We start from the raw sequence: 14392 nt of genomic DNA, 5'->3' as shown, positions 1-14392 counted from the left end.
CTTTTCTACTGGGTTGTGTATTGCTGAAGCCAGCTACAGCCTTCAACCGCTGTGAGCATTCATACTTGTTCAGCGTGCTGCGTCGGCCTTGTTGGTGGCAGAGTAGGAGGCTCTATGAGTATGTGGTGAGCTAATAAATGTTGAAGGAAGGTCTTTGTGACTGAGACTGGTGCAGAACACAAAAGAAGTAAGTTGTTGGGCCAAGTTTATACACAGACTGGTGACCCTTTTAAAACAAGAAAATGCCTGCAGGTATTGAACTGGTTATTGTGTGTTGTGTTTTTGTCCTCTTTGTGTTCTGCACGTGTTATATTTGAATAAAGCAACATCTCTTGTAAACACATTCCTAGTGACAAAGATCCATGAATCATTGTCTCACTTTTACTGGTAACTGTGAGACGAAGATCCATGCTGAACTTTGACTGATTCTTTCTTATGACACAGATCAGCAGAAGCAAAATGCATGATCCAACAAGATAAAAAGTTTCTTACAGTTACAAATCGAGTGGGATTTAAGAGATAAAACGGCAGAGAACAAATAAAACCCTGGCAACTCAGAAATTATGACAGATTTAACAGCAGCACATATATTGCAGTCATTCAGTCAGTGTACATTAACCAAGAACTTGATGATAAAACCAAGATAGTACCGTAAGTGCATCTTAATGACACTAGTCTTATGTGAAATTAAAGAGTGATCATGTACAATGGTCATTCAGTATCTATTTATTAACTAGATAAATGTATAATTTACCTTGGCATGATCAAATATGAACAGAGATGAGTTTTACATGCTGAACACAAACAACAGCCAGCCAATAGAGGGAAGCAAAGAGAGTCCAAGTTCTGTAATTAGTGTCCAAGCCCCCCTTTCTGAGATGTTCTTACTCATTAACACTTAAAACAACATACAGAAAGGTGCATGGATGTAAGAAGTGACAGTACTCGTGGACTTTGAGCACACGGCTGAAGTAGAATGAGGTAGCACATGCAAACATAATGAAAGAATTTACAATCTTCTTTCTTGTCCTTCATCGGTTACATCTTACAGGTACCTTGCAGACATTTTATGCCATGTCGTCCCTCTTTCTTCAAGACTTAATGATGCATCTTAGAATGAACTAACTTTTGGACCACTCACATGTAAACTGCTCATTAAACAGTGAAGAGCCATTTATATTTAAAGAGATTAATCACTGTAGTGGAAATGAATCAGCAATAAATATGCATCTGTTATTTAACAAAGAGTTTTCTCAATGTTGAATTGATTCCTTAATTTTCAAGTTGTACAAACATGTACATTGATGTACATTGCTACTGTGTCATGTTTCCATTCATGAAAAAAAAAATATATATATATATATAAATATATAGAAATGGGAATAAAATGTAGAGTTAACACTGGAATATCTCCAAAAATCCAAATATCAGAAAAAATGTGTGAAAATTCATGGAGAATTAGAAAATGATTTATATGTTATAAGTTACTACATGGTTTTTTGGTTTACCTGAGGTGACAAATACCAGGAAATGTTGACAGGAGAGTCCATCGCATTGTAGGAAAATACAATATATATCCTGGGTAAGAGCAGTAGTTATTATGGAATACAATGATGATGCAGGGCTGAGATGGATGTAAGTGTCATATCTTATTTAAGAAGTTTGAAGGCTACTTAGTGCTTTGTTTTGGTCATAAATGAAATAAATTATAGTATCCAGAATTGGTTGAAGCCCCTTGAGTCTCTCTAGCCGAAGAAGCCGTGACAGAACACAGCCACACACAGGAGGATGATGGCATTAACATTGACAATGTTCTTCCATAAAGGCTCCTCTGTTGTGTCTGTGAGCTGCTTCTTCAACTCTGCCTCTTCTTCTGGACTAAGTTTTGGTGCTTTCTTCTGCTCGAGTCCACAGAAGCACATCACTGCTTTCTTACAGAAGCCTGGTTCCTCTTCAGATTCTGTTAAACAGGCAAAGAAGAGAATCTTATTATATCTGCGTACCTGCATGAATGCATCTTTGATTAAAAACTCTCAGTAACTGCTCATTACCTTCTATATCCATGCTTCCATCGTCATTGTTAACCCAATCGTCTTGTTCGAGGTCCACCCTCTCCTCCGTACGGTTCCTCAGGCTCCAACACAGTCGATACAGCTAGTGACACAGCAACACATTTTGTGAAACAAATTATTCACAGCTGGATGAAAATGTTAAATGGTCCGTACTTGTACATATACGTCACATTCACCCATTCACACACACATTCTTACTCAGGGACACCTCAACATGAGCTTGAAGGGCCAGGATCGAACCGGCAAACCTTGCTTTACAGGACGACCACTCTACCCACTGAGCCATACCGCCCCAAAATGTTGCAGCACCCCAACAAAAGTGACACATTTTCTTGACTTGGCAACCCACACACATTCAAATGAGCCTTTCTTTCTCCAAATTGTCTTGACTTAGTGGGACTTATTAGGCTGATAATATACCTGCTTTTTAAACTCATGTTCATTTCAATACAAAACTTTGTCAGCGTAATAAAAATCTGGCTGGTTTGTGTTTTGCACCTTTTTTCGGCTCTGCCATTACTATCAAAAGTTAGTAACATGACACAGTTATTAAAAAAACAAAAAACATGGCAGCGTATTAGTATTTAAACAAAGGCTTTTGAATTTGCTAAATCTTTTTCATTTATTTCACTCTGAAAATCGGCAGCTTTGAATGTGCTCAGGGGTGCCCAAACTTTCATTTTCAGTTGAATGAAGTTGTTGAGTGTTTTCTAGTGATTGATGAAGTTAATGATTTATTTAGCCTTATCTCATAGCTGTCACGTACATGCTTGTCGTTGATGGGCTTGGTAATCAGGGAGACTCCAACTATGACGATGCAGGAGATGGTGAACAAGATGATGGCGAAGTAGAGGTAGTGGACTCCACATATAATAGTGGGACAGTTACTTGGGTTAGCACAGCTTCCTGTCCCATAAACAAACTCAGCAATCATCCTGGACAGGCCTATTAACAGTCCAGTTGTGAGTCCATAAAAGGCGCCCTGAGGGATTAAAGAAAAAGCAAGAAAGAAAGAGATCAGACTGAATCACTGTATTGAAACTATCTGTATCAGTGCTGTAGTAGTGGTGCCACTTCTGTCATCTGTCTGTGTTACTTTGGCTGCAGACTGTTGCAAAGAAAATTTATTGAACAAAATAAATAACCATTTAATGCAAAAGTTATGCTATTTGAAACTAACAGCGTTTGCTTGAACTAGTATAAGGTTTTTTTTTCAGTCTGAGTTGAAAAATGTGAAAAGCTGTGCTTGACATGGCTGTGAGCAGCAATCATTATGACTTGCCTACTATGAATGTGGAAAAAAGAAAAAAAGAAAAAAACATTTTTTAAGCACATAGATCCATTGACAAAGACAACATACGCTTTTTTGCTTGCTAGCTAAGATCTAAATTACAGCTAAATGCTAACAGTAGCTTTATGGCACAAACATGAGACTGATATAGATCTCAGAATGCAGAAAGAAAGGGTTAATGCAATTTTCTTTAAACTCTGAGGTGGCTGTCGAGGCTTCTCCATTTATTTTATCAGATTGTCTGTGGGCTATACTGAATCCCACATTGCCACCTATTGTCTTTCTGACTTTTATCTCTAGACAAATGTGTCGACTAAGTGAAGTCCTTCTTCATAGTCAAGGCTATTTTCCCAAATAATTTCCAGTGTAAAGGAAAGATCCTGCCAGGTTACAATATCACCACATGGTCATGTGGAGAAAATCAAACCCCTATTGAAAGAATGAATAATAATAATCAACCCCCCCCCCCCCCCACCCCCCCCAACAAACAACTCTGAATTAGAGAGGTAACTTACAGGCTCATTGACACGTTTGCAAAAGATTGCAAGCATGAAGACAGCTGCAACGGGAGGAGCAAGGTAGCTGGTAATGGACTGAATGTAGTCAAAGAGCTGACCACTCTGGGCACTCTGCACCACAGGGATCCATGCTATGCTCACACCAATCAGGATCAAGATAAACACTCTATACACATTTAAACACACAAACAGTATCAGCAGTAGTCAACAATTTAAACATTGTCACACATAAAATGAGCCAAAAAAATTTGCTTTTTACCTGCCAGCAATCATGAGTTCCCTCTCTTTAGCAGAGGGACGGACCTTTGTGTAGATATCCATGGTGAAGAGTGTACTGGCACTGTTGAAGATGGAGGTAAGGGAGCTCATCAGAGAAGCTAGCATCACAGACAACATCAGACCTCGCAAACCTAAAAGAGAGTAACAGATTAAGAAGAAAGGTCCAAAAAGATACTAGAATTTGTATTCATTTCTGATGACAAAGTTCTTAATCCACCCACCATTGGGCATAAGATCCACCACCAGTTTGGGATAAGCAATGTTGGTGCATCCCACACTAGCACCACAATATTTTTGACATTCATCTGGGTCCACACATGCCACCACATCTAGAAGAAAGTTAACAAAATTAGTAATTTGTTAAGTAATAATTAAAAATTCACCATTAAATCTAAGATTTCTGTTAGATATATTGGTACTTTAAGTCTTGCCAAATCAAAAGGAGCAAACAATAAATGCTAAAAGTCGCTCACCAGAATAAAGAATTCTGCTGATCATTCCGGGGAAAACCATGAGAAACATGGGCAACAGCTTCAAGTAGCCACATAAAATGCAACCTCCTTTAACATGAGAGAGATTTTTGGCAGAGAGGCAGCGCTGGACAATCACCTGCAAGAAAAGATCCATGCAGTAGGGCTTAGTCCTAAACACGTTTACTCAAGTCAACAGTATTATGCTATGCTGTACTTAAACTACAATACAGATCAAAGAAAGAAAAACACTGCACTTTTATAATAATACCTGTTACTTTTAACAACATTTAATAATGAAATAATTGTTTACAAATTGTGAGAGATTTAATATGTGTTAATATGTATTGTCTCTTTAAATGAATGACCACTGACACTGAATGAATAAATGGAGAAAAAGATGGCTGCATTGATTTTTAACCACTTTCTGTCTTTTACTTATACTTATTATTATTTTACTTATTTTTCATAGTGATGACCATGAAACTTTGGCTAGTTTCACACTGCAGGGCATAATGCTCAATTCAAATTCTTTTCTGAAATCCAATTTTTTTAAGTCTGTTCACATTTCCAATTAAATGCGACTTGTATGTGATCTGCTGAATGAACCTTATGCGCACCAAAAGTGTCCCACATGCGTAGAAGACACGACATGGCATGTGATGTCTTCTGTTTGCGGAAGTAAACATGGATGGTAACAGTAGCCAGCACACTTTCAATGGCATCGTTTTAAGGAGGAGATTACAAAAGAGGAGAGCCAGATTTGTGGCCATGGCATTTTGTGGAGCAGTGGCAGCAACGTCTGTACAGAGAAATGTCTGGCTACGGAGTTGCAGCCAGGAGTGGTGGGAGAGTGATGTGAACGCCTTTACAGATAAGAGTTTATAAACAACGGTGTGTATGACGTGTAGGTCGGATTAATGCGACTTTGCCATTCAGACTGAAGTCACATGGCAAAAAATTGGATCTGTGTCGTTCAGACTGTTATGAAAAGATCAGATACAGGTCGCATAGAGGCAAAAAAAGTCAGATTCACACTTCAGCCTTCAGTGTGTACCTAGCCTTTGCCTTTTTGATCTTAATTTGGTGCACTGTGTGCTTTTGAGAGTATTCCTACAGAAAGATAAAGCTATCATCCCAGACATGACTAGCAATGACAGTGGGATGATGACCATTAAATAAGTAGCATGTTTTTTTAAACAGAAAACAGCATTAAAGATGGGTAGATGTTCTACTAGCAGATTATGCAGCAATATATGCCTCGTGGCATAGATCAACTTGTTCTATAACCCTTTTTCTAAACCTAACTCTACTCTTAAGTAATGCTAACACTAACCTTGACCTAAACGTAACCTTAAAATAGTGTTTTAACTTTAAACTCTGTTGACTTATGCGAAGAGGCTGTGTCATAGGTACATTACATAAGCTGGCATTGAGCAGACAAACATCCAAAAATAAAACATCAAAGCAAGAGATACAAATGACACATTATGTATCACGTTTAGCTGAAAAGACAGACTAAGTTTAGCCAAACGTGCTGGGAGAATTGTGATCCAGATCCAAAATTTTGTCATATGAGGTTCAGCCCATTGATTCACCCTACCCATAAACCTAATCTCAGTGTGAACGCTTGAGTGACTCTGGCCAAAACAGGGAGATAAATGAGCATAAATGTGTGTGCCAATGTGTGTAAATCTATCATATGACACTGTTTATGACCCCGGATTGGTATTGGTTGTGTAAGGTGGCACAGAGACAGTAGGAGTAATGCATTTTCACAACTGTGGTTTGTTTTACTGACCTGATCCGTGCACCAGTACCAGGCAGCCTGAATGGTGAGCCCAAACACCAGGCCAGGCCACGGCAGGTCTCCTGTAATTGGATCCCTAAAAATATGGAAGGAGTCTGGCCGAGGCTCGTAGCAGCTTGGGTCAATACCACTTGTGATTGTGGGGACTGCCTGCATGTAGCTCTTCTGGAAGTTTTCATACCCCCCAACTTCATTGAAAGCTGAGGATGTGTGCAAGTTACAACATCTAAGATTATTGTGCCTCAAGCATTTGATATCATGACCAAAATAACTATATATATATATATATATATATATATATGTATTAATTACCAAAGCCCATGAGAATGAAGGATCCAACAACCATAATGATGGTCTGGAGGGTGTCTGTGTAAATCACTGCAGCAAGTCCACCTAAGATACAAAATTTGATGTTATCACACAGTCTGTGACAGTTCATAGAAAAAAAAGTAAAAAAAAGAAGAAATATCAAAACATACTTACTGGAAACAAAAACTGAGCTATCATAAATTTATGTAACTGCACTTTCCATGCACGTCTTATAAAACCTACATTCAGGTGTGTTTGCATTATTACAGAACAGCAACAGAGGCCCATTTCATCCTTATCATAGCCCATGGGTAATAAACCACAATAACACACCAGAGATAAACCAGCCAGGAAAGACAGAGATTGTGTATGTGCGTGTGTCTATGCCTTGAGAAGACTTTACCCCCAGTCACAGTGCCATTGATATAGATAAGACTTCTAGCTAGAATCTACAAGGAAAACCTGGGTCTGTGGAGAAGGAAGTGGCTTCACTCTATGGACAGACCTGTGACAGTGTATAGTGCAGTGATTGCTAGTAGTGCGATAACAGCAACATATATGTTAAGTCCAAGAGCCTGCTGGATGAAAATGGCACCAGAAAACATGTCTGCCTGGGTGGAGAAAAAAAACAAAAACAAAGATGTATTACTTCAGCCAGTCTAATTTTGAAATTGAAAGGTTTGACACAGCTGTCACAGTTAACTTACAGAGATTTTAGTGAAGACATAGAGAATCAGGGAGAGCACAGAGAGATAGATGCGGATGCGCTGTCCTCCAAACCTCTTCTTCAGGTACTCGGGCATTGTGACTATCTACACACATCCATTCATCAGATTTTACTTTTACATTGTTCAAAATATTGTTCATTTTAAATAAGAGATATAAATATGTGTTCATATGTAAATTTCTTGTCATGTTTACCCCAGCTTTGATGTAGATTGGCACAAAAAGCCATCCCAGAATGACAACAACAATAAGTGCCTGAAAACACAAATGTCAATAAACAAGTCTCAAATTTGAAAATGAAGGAGTTTGGTGCTCACAGACATTGCCATAGTAAGCAATAGATGATCAAATCTAATATGACTAAAATATCTGTAATAATGGTTTAAATATTGTTACTTACATTCCATTCAAATCCACCAATAGCTACTCCTGTGGCTGCAGCAGTACCAGCTATTCCCACAAAGTGGCCACTGCCAATGTTGCTGGCAAAGAGTGATGCTCCAATCTTTGAAAGACATAGTTAAACATGAAAATGTCACTTTCTGTTAGGCTTGTTCAAAATGTAATGATTAAAAAAAGTTTCAAGATGATAAATAGAAGAAATTGCTAACTGTTTCATTCTAAAAACACTAATAAAATATGACAGTTTGATTATGACACACAGCATCATACAGTACCCATTAATTTCAAAATAGTCACCATGGTGTCAGGAAGGTCAGTGGAAGAGTAAGACAGAAGTTAATCTTTGTAAGGATTAAAGTTGAGGGTAAAATACCCACCGGCCACCACACCATACTCCTTCCTGCAAGAAAGAAGCCACCCACAGTGGACCGATTGGTGCGTACCATAGCCTGCAGCAGGACAAGAGCATATTTTAAAATATCCATAAATCTGCACAACACACTCCTAAGTGCTAATTCAAGCTGTAATGAAACTTTATCAGTCCACTCCTTTTATGTGTCATTTACAAGACAGTACTGTTATGGTAAAGCTAATAATTGCAATTATGTTTGCTTGAAGTAGTCCTAACAATCCCAAAATTGCTGTTGTCGTCACTCATTTTACATTTCATTACATTTCAAGGTAAAACATCATGGAGCTCTGGAACTGTTGATGAATTAGAAAGAAATATTGACAGAACAGTTTGCTGATGGATGAAATAACTCACCCATACTCCCACGGCCAAGACCACAACAAAGTAAATCACAATAACGGAGATATCTGCTGCATTGTTAAGAACAACTCCGTTTGTTCCCGTGTCGTTTCTTATATTTCTTTGTAGAAAAGAGAATCCAAAATAATCACGAGACATTTTGTAGAGGAGGAGATTGCAGATCAGACAAGCTCCTGGTGTCAGTCCCCTTTGACTGAAGTACTGAGCCAACACCTTTATATCTTTAGTATATGTGTGTGTGTATGGAAGTGTGTGTGCAGGTGTGTGTGCGCATGCGCATAAGACTGAATGAGAATAAGACAGAAAGGGTGGGGAAAGACAGTAAGTAAGACTGCATATTTAAACGTTAAATTGTGTTTGGTTAACAGTGGATTAACTAACAAAGCTTGCTAGCACATTAATGTGATGAGGTGAAAATTATTGTGTTGAACAGTGAAACCTTTCAGCACATTATATTGTTAATTATCAACTTACGAGGAAATTCCAAAAGAAAAGCCACTGCTCTTCCTTAGACACTTTTGTGGGTTTTATAATTGTTTTACTTCTCTGTTAGTCATCCAGTGTTCACAGATTGGAAGCTATAGAAGCAAAAATGGTTTGCCAATAAGCTCTGCCTCATTGGGGCATACCATAGCCAGTAGCAGGACAAGAGCATATTTTAAAATATCCATAAATCTGCACAACAGTGCTATTTCAACCATGAATCAGTGACCCCAAAGTGCATTCATTTAATCTGGACTCAAATTTGCACACAAATAAGAAATGATCTCCATACCTGTACAGCTCATGAATGCATCTAGTTTAGGTTAATGTATGCCAAAATATATCACAGAATTAATGATTCCTGGTTACGAAGCTGTAAAAGCTGTTTATATTACTCAAATGACTGGAGAACTGGATGGGCCTCTGCGGCACTGCACTAAACTGGTTTAAATCTAATTTAGAGAACAGAAAGTACTTTGTGTCAATAGGTAACTTTACATCTGAGCAGACACAAATTACATGTGGAGTTCCCCAAGGTTCCATCCTTGGACCTTTTCTGTTTAACGTCTACATGCTCCCACTGGCACAGGTCATAAAGAACAACAATATTAGTTACCATAGGTACGCAGATGACACACAGATATATATATTACAATGTCACCAGGAGATGAGACCCCGTACATGCTCTTGGTCAATGCATTGAGGAGATTAATGACTGGATGTGCCTAAACTTCCTTCAGATAAACAAAAACAAAACTGAGGTGATTGTGTTTGGAGCCAAAGGGAAACGATTAAGTTTCACCACAGAGCTTCAGTCTACACACCTAAAAACCACCAACCAGGGCAGAAATCTGGGTGTAGTGATGGACTCAGACCTTAACTTTAAAAAACACATTAAGGGAATCACAAAATCAGCCTAATATTGCGTCAAGAATATATCAAGGTTAAAAAAAACTGATGTCACAGCAGGACCTGGAAAAACTAGTCCATGCTTTCATCTTTAGTCTGCTTAATTATTGTAACAGTTGTTTTACAGGTTTAAAAATTCAATTAGACACCTGCAGCTTATTCAGAACTCTGCTGCTCGAGTCCTCACTAAGACCAAGAAAGGGGACCACATCAGTCCAGCTCTGAGGTCTTTACACTGGCTGGCTGTTCATCAGAGAACAGACTTTAAAGTTCTGCTGCTGGTCTATAAAGCTCTGAATGGTTTAGGACCAAAATACATCAGTGACCTCTTGACCCAGTAAGACCCTACCAGAACCCTCAGGTTATCTGGATCCAGTTTCTTATTAGTTCCCAGTGTCAGAATCAAACATGGAGACGCTGCATTCAGCTTCTATGCTCCACATGTCTGGAACAAACTCCCAGAAAGCCTCAGATCAGCTAAAACACTCAGTTTATTTAAGTCCAGGTTAAAGACCCACCTCTTCTCTGCTGCATTTCAGTAGTTTTACTTAAAAAATTTCAAATCTGCATTTCTGTCTTTTAAGCTGAAATTTTTAAACTTGATCATGTTTTAATACTGTTTTTCCCCACACTGGAAATTAATTACTTGCATTTTATCTTTTTATTTTAGCTTTTCTTTCTGTTTTAAATCTTTGGTTTTGTTTCCCATTTTTTAAAAAATGCACTGTTATTGCTATGTTACTTGATGTAGTCCTAACAATCCCAAAATTGCTGTTGTCGTCACTCATTTTACATTTCATTACATTTCAAGGTAAAACATCATGGAGCTCTGGAACTGTTGATAAATTAGAAAGAAATATTGACAGAACAGTTTGCTGATGGATGAAATAACTCACCCATACTCCCACAGCCAAGACCACAACAAAGTAAATCACAATAACGGAGATATCTGCTGCATTGTTAAGAACAACTCCGTTTGTTCCCGTGTCGTTTCTTATATTTCTTTGTAGAAAAGAGAATCCAAAATAATCACGAGACATTTTGTAGAGGAGGAGATTGCAGATCAGGCAAGCTCCTGGTGTCAGTCCCCTTTGACTGAAGTACTGAGCCAACACCTTTATATCTTTAGTATATGTGTGTGTGTGTGTGTGTGTGCATGGAAGTGTGTGTGCAGGTGTGTGTGCGCATGCGCATAAGACTGAGAATTAGACAGAAAGGGTGGGGGAAGACAGTAAGTAAGACTGCATATTTAAACGTTAAATTGTGTTTGGTTAACAGTGGATTAACTAACAAAGCTTGCTAGCACATTAATGTGATGATGTGAAAATTATTGTGTTGAACAGTGAAACCTTTCAGCACATTATATTGTTAATTATCAACTTACGAGGAAATTCCAAAAGAAAAGCCACTGTTCTTTCTTAGACACTTTTGTGGGTTTTATATTTGCTATACATCTCTGTTAGTCTATCAATAAAATTAGCATTTGTTGACACACACACACACACACACACACACACATATATATATATATATATATATAACCAAAGAAAGAGTTTAAAAAGTTAAACACTATCCCCTTAAAATATTAAGGACTGGATAAAAGACTTGTTGTGGACCTTTTATTTCACTGGACCCTTGCTGATGTAACAGGACTATTTTTGCTGCTGTATCTGCTACCAGATCAGTATGGCTTTAAAGATCAGCTGTATTTGGGACTGGTCTGACAGTCATGACCTGGAATGGTGTGCATCATTCAGATCTCAAGAATCTTAGCTTTCCACTGGTGTCAATGTGTAGATACTTGGAAGGTACCTTGAGTAAAATGCTTTTTTTTTTTTTGTCAAGGCCCACCAAGGGACGTCTGGCACCAATGGGTTAAAGTGGTAGAAAAATCTTTTAATGGCATCATCAAATAGATGGGAGGTGTTGATGCTCCAACTCATGATTAGTTATTATTATTTATTAATACACTATTAGTGCTGATTAAATAGGTGAAAACTGCTTGTTGTTCTTTTTGTGTCAGTGTTTGAACCCACCACGTATTGGACTTTTTTTCCATTTATAATTAACATTCATGACTTCTTGCTTGGCTGACATCATGTTAACATGGAGGGGTGGGTAGGACAGTGTAAATATATTACTTTTCCTTTTCGTGATAATAAAGTCTAGGCCATCGTTGATCTAAATGAACACATGAAATGATTATTAACCCTGCACTCATTTTTACACCTGATAACAAGTAAAAAAGGACTAACTGATAAATCACTGACACATCTAACTGATAGTGGATTATAAGAGATTTGCAGCTGCTCACGTCATAACTGACTCCAAAATATAGTTATTAATCCTGTAAAATATTTTAATCAATACATGATTTTTATTTTTGATCTCTAAATAAGATCCACTGAAACATTAACCTCCCGTTCTCCTCATCAATGATGAACATTAAATGTCCTTGATAAGGAGATAAACTGGTGCTTATCTTGTGTTAATAATTAGCTTATGTTCTGATGGTTTGAAGAGGGCTCAAACTGGAAAGGAAAGAATGATTTTCTTTGCTTCAAGCAGAACCATTGCCAAACAGATGATCCAAACAGATAGAAAGTCATTTACAGTTAGAGATCGGGTGGGATTTAAGAGATAAAAACGGCAGAGAACAAATAAAACCCAGGCAACTCAGAAATTATGACACATTTAACAGCAGCACATAGATTGCGGTCATTCATTCAGTGTACATTAACCAAGAACTTGGTGATAAAAGTGCATCTTAATGACACAAGTCTTATGTGAAATTAAAGAGTGATCATGTACAATGGTCATTCAGTATCTATTTATTAACTAGATAAATGTATAATTTACCTTGGCATGATCAAATATGAACAGAGATGAGTTTTACATTGAACACAAACAACAGCCAGCTACTAGAGGGAAGCAAAGAGAGTCCAAGTTCTGTAATTAATGACCAAGCCACCCTTTCTGAGATGTTCTTACTCATTAACACTTAAAACAACATACAGAAAGGTGCATGGATGTAAGAAGTGACAGTACTCGTGGACTTTGAGCACACGGCTGAAGTAGAATGAGGTAGCACATGCAAACATAATGAAAGAATTTACAATCTTCTTTCTTGTCCTTCATCGGTTACATCTTACAGGTATCTTGCAGACATTTTATGCCATGTCGTCCCTCTTTCTTCAAGACTTAATGATGCATCTTAGAATGAACTAACTTTTGGACCACTCACATGTAAACTGCTCATTAAACAGTGAAGAGCCATTTATATTTAAAGAGATTAATCACTGTAGTGGAAATGAATCAACATTAAAAATGCATCTGTTATTTAACAAAGAGTTTTCTCAATGTTGAATTGATTCCTTAATTTTCAAGTAGTGCAAACATGTACATTGATATACATTGCTACTGTGTCATGTATATATATATATATAGAAATGGGAATAAAATGTAGAGTTAACACCAGAATGTCTCCAAATATCAGCAATAATGCGTTAAAATTCAGGGAGCATTTGAAAATGATTTATATGTTAATAAGATATTGCATGGTTTAGTGGTTTACCTCAGGTGACAAATACTAGGAAATGTTGACAGGAGAGTCCATCGCATTGTAGAAAAATACACTATATATCCTGGATAACAGCAGCAGTTATTATGGAATACAATAATGAAGCAGAGTAGAGAGGTATGTAAGTGTCTTATCTTATTTAATAAGGTTGAAGGCTATTGAGTGCTTTGTTTTAAGATTAAGATTAAGATTAAATTTATTGTCATTGCACAACAATTACATCAGCAATCCTCGGTAATGAAATTCTTAATTCCCAGCCTCTCCAACAATGCTAAAAGAATATAAACAATGATAAAAGTAGTCAACAAGAGAGAAAAAAAAAGAAATAAAATTAACAAAGTTAGTAAGTTATACAATAATTAGGGCTGTCAAACGATTAAAAGTTTTAATCAGATTAATCACAGCTTTCAAATAATTAATCATGAATAATCACCATTTGCGACTATGCAAATGCAAATATTTACTTTTAACTGACCTTCTCTTGGGTAAACGTCAGATGCCCAATGGTCAGTAAATGCAGCATATAATGTACTTTTATATGCTGTTCTAAAACATCTCCACTATGTTCTAGATCATAATTCTGAATTAATTTTTTTTTAAATTTATTATTAAAAATAAACAAAACAGCAGGATGTGGTGACTGAAGTTAAGCAGCCAACACTGATGAAGAAACTCTGATAAAATTGATGATCTGGATAAAAACACGTTTTTTCCTTTTATCATTGAAGTGTGTTTGTGCAGCGGTGATAAAAGTCCTACAGCAGTTTTTCT

At 37.3% G+C, this 14392-nt stretch overlaps 1 protein-coding gene across 2 annotated transcripts; it reads right to left on the bottom strand.

Moving 5' to 3' along the window:
* Positions 1–1072: 1072 nt before the first annotated feature.
* On the bottom strand, positions 1073–11094 carry LOC121630266 (sodium/glucose cotransporter 1-like). Of its 2 annotated transcripts, none has more exons than XM_041970447.1 (15): positions 10938–11094; positions 8255–8326; positions 7876–7980; positions 7671–7730; positions 7457–7561; positions 7255–7360; positions 6753–6833; positions 6432–6640; positions 4634–4769; positions 4382–4489; positions 4141–4291; positions 3879–4047; positions 2839–3054; positions 2052–2154; positions 1073–1960 (listed from the first exon to the last, which is right to left on the bottom strand). In XM_041970447.1, the coding sequence occupies exons 1-15, from the start codon at positions 11079–11081 to the stop codon at positions 1746–1748; spliced, it is 1980 nt and encodes a 659-aa protein (XP_041826381.1). In that variant the 5' UTR covers positions 11082–11094; the 3' UTR covers positions 1073–1745. The 2 variants fall into 2 exon arrangements, with proteins under 2 accessions (XP_041826381.1, XP_041826380.1); XM_041970446.1 differs by lacking the exon at positions 10938–11094 and adding an exon at positions 8644–8814.
* Positions 11095–14392: the final 3298 nt, after the last annotated feature.

Source organism: Melanotaenia boesemani, chromosome 19 (assembly GCF_017639745.1).
Source record: "Melanotaenia boesemani isolate fMelBoe1 chromosome 19, fMelBoe1.pri, whole genome shotgun sequence".
Lineage (NCBI taxonomy): Eukaryota > Metazoa > Chordata > Actinopteri > Atheriniformes > Melanotaeniidae > Melanotaenia > Melanotaenia boesemani.
This window is presented reverse-complemented; position numbering and strand designations above follow the sequence as displayed.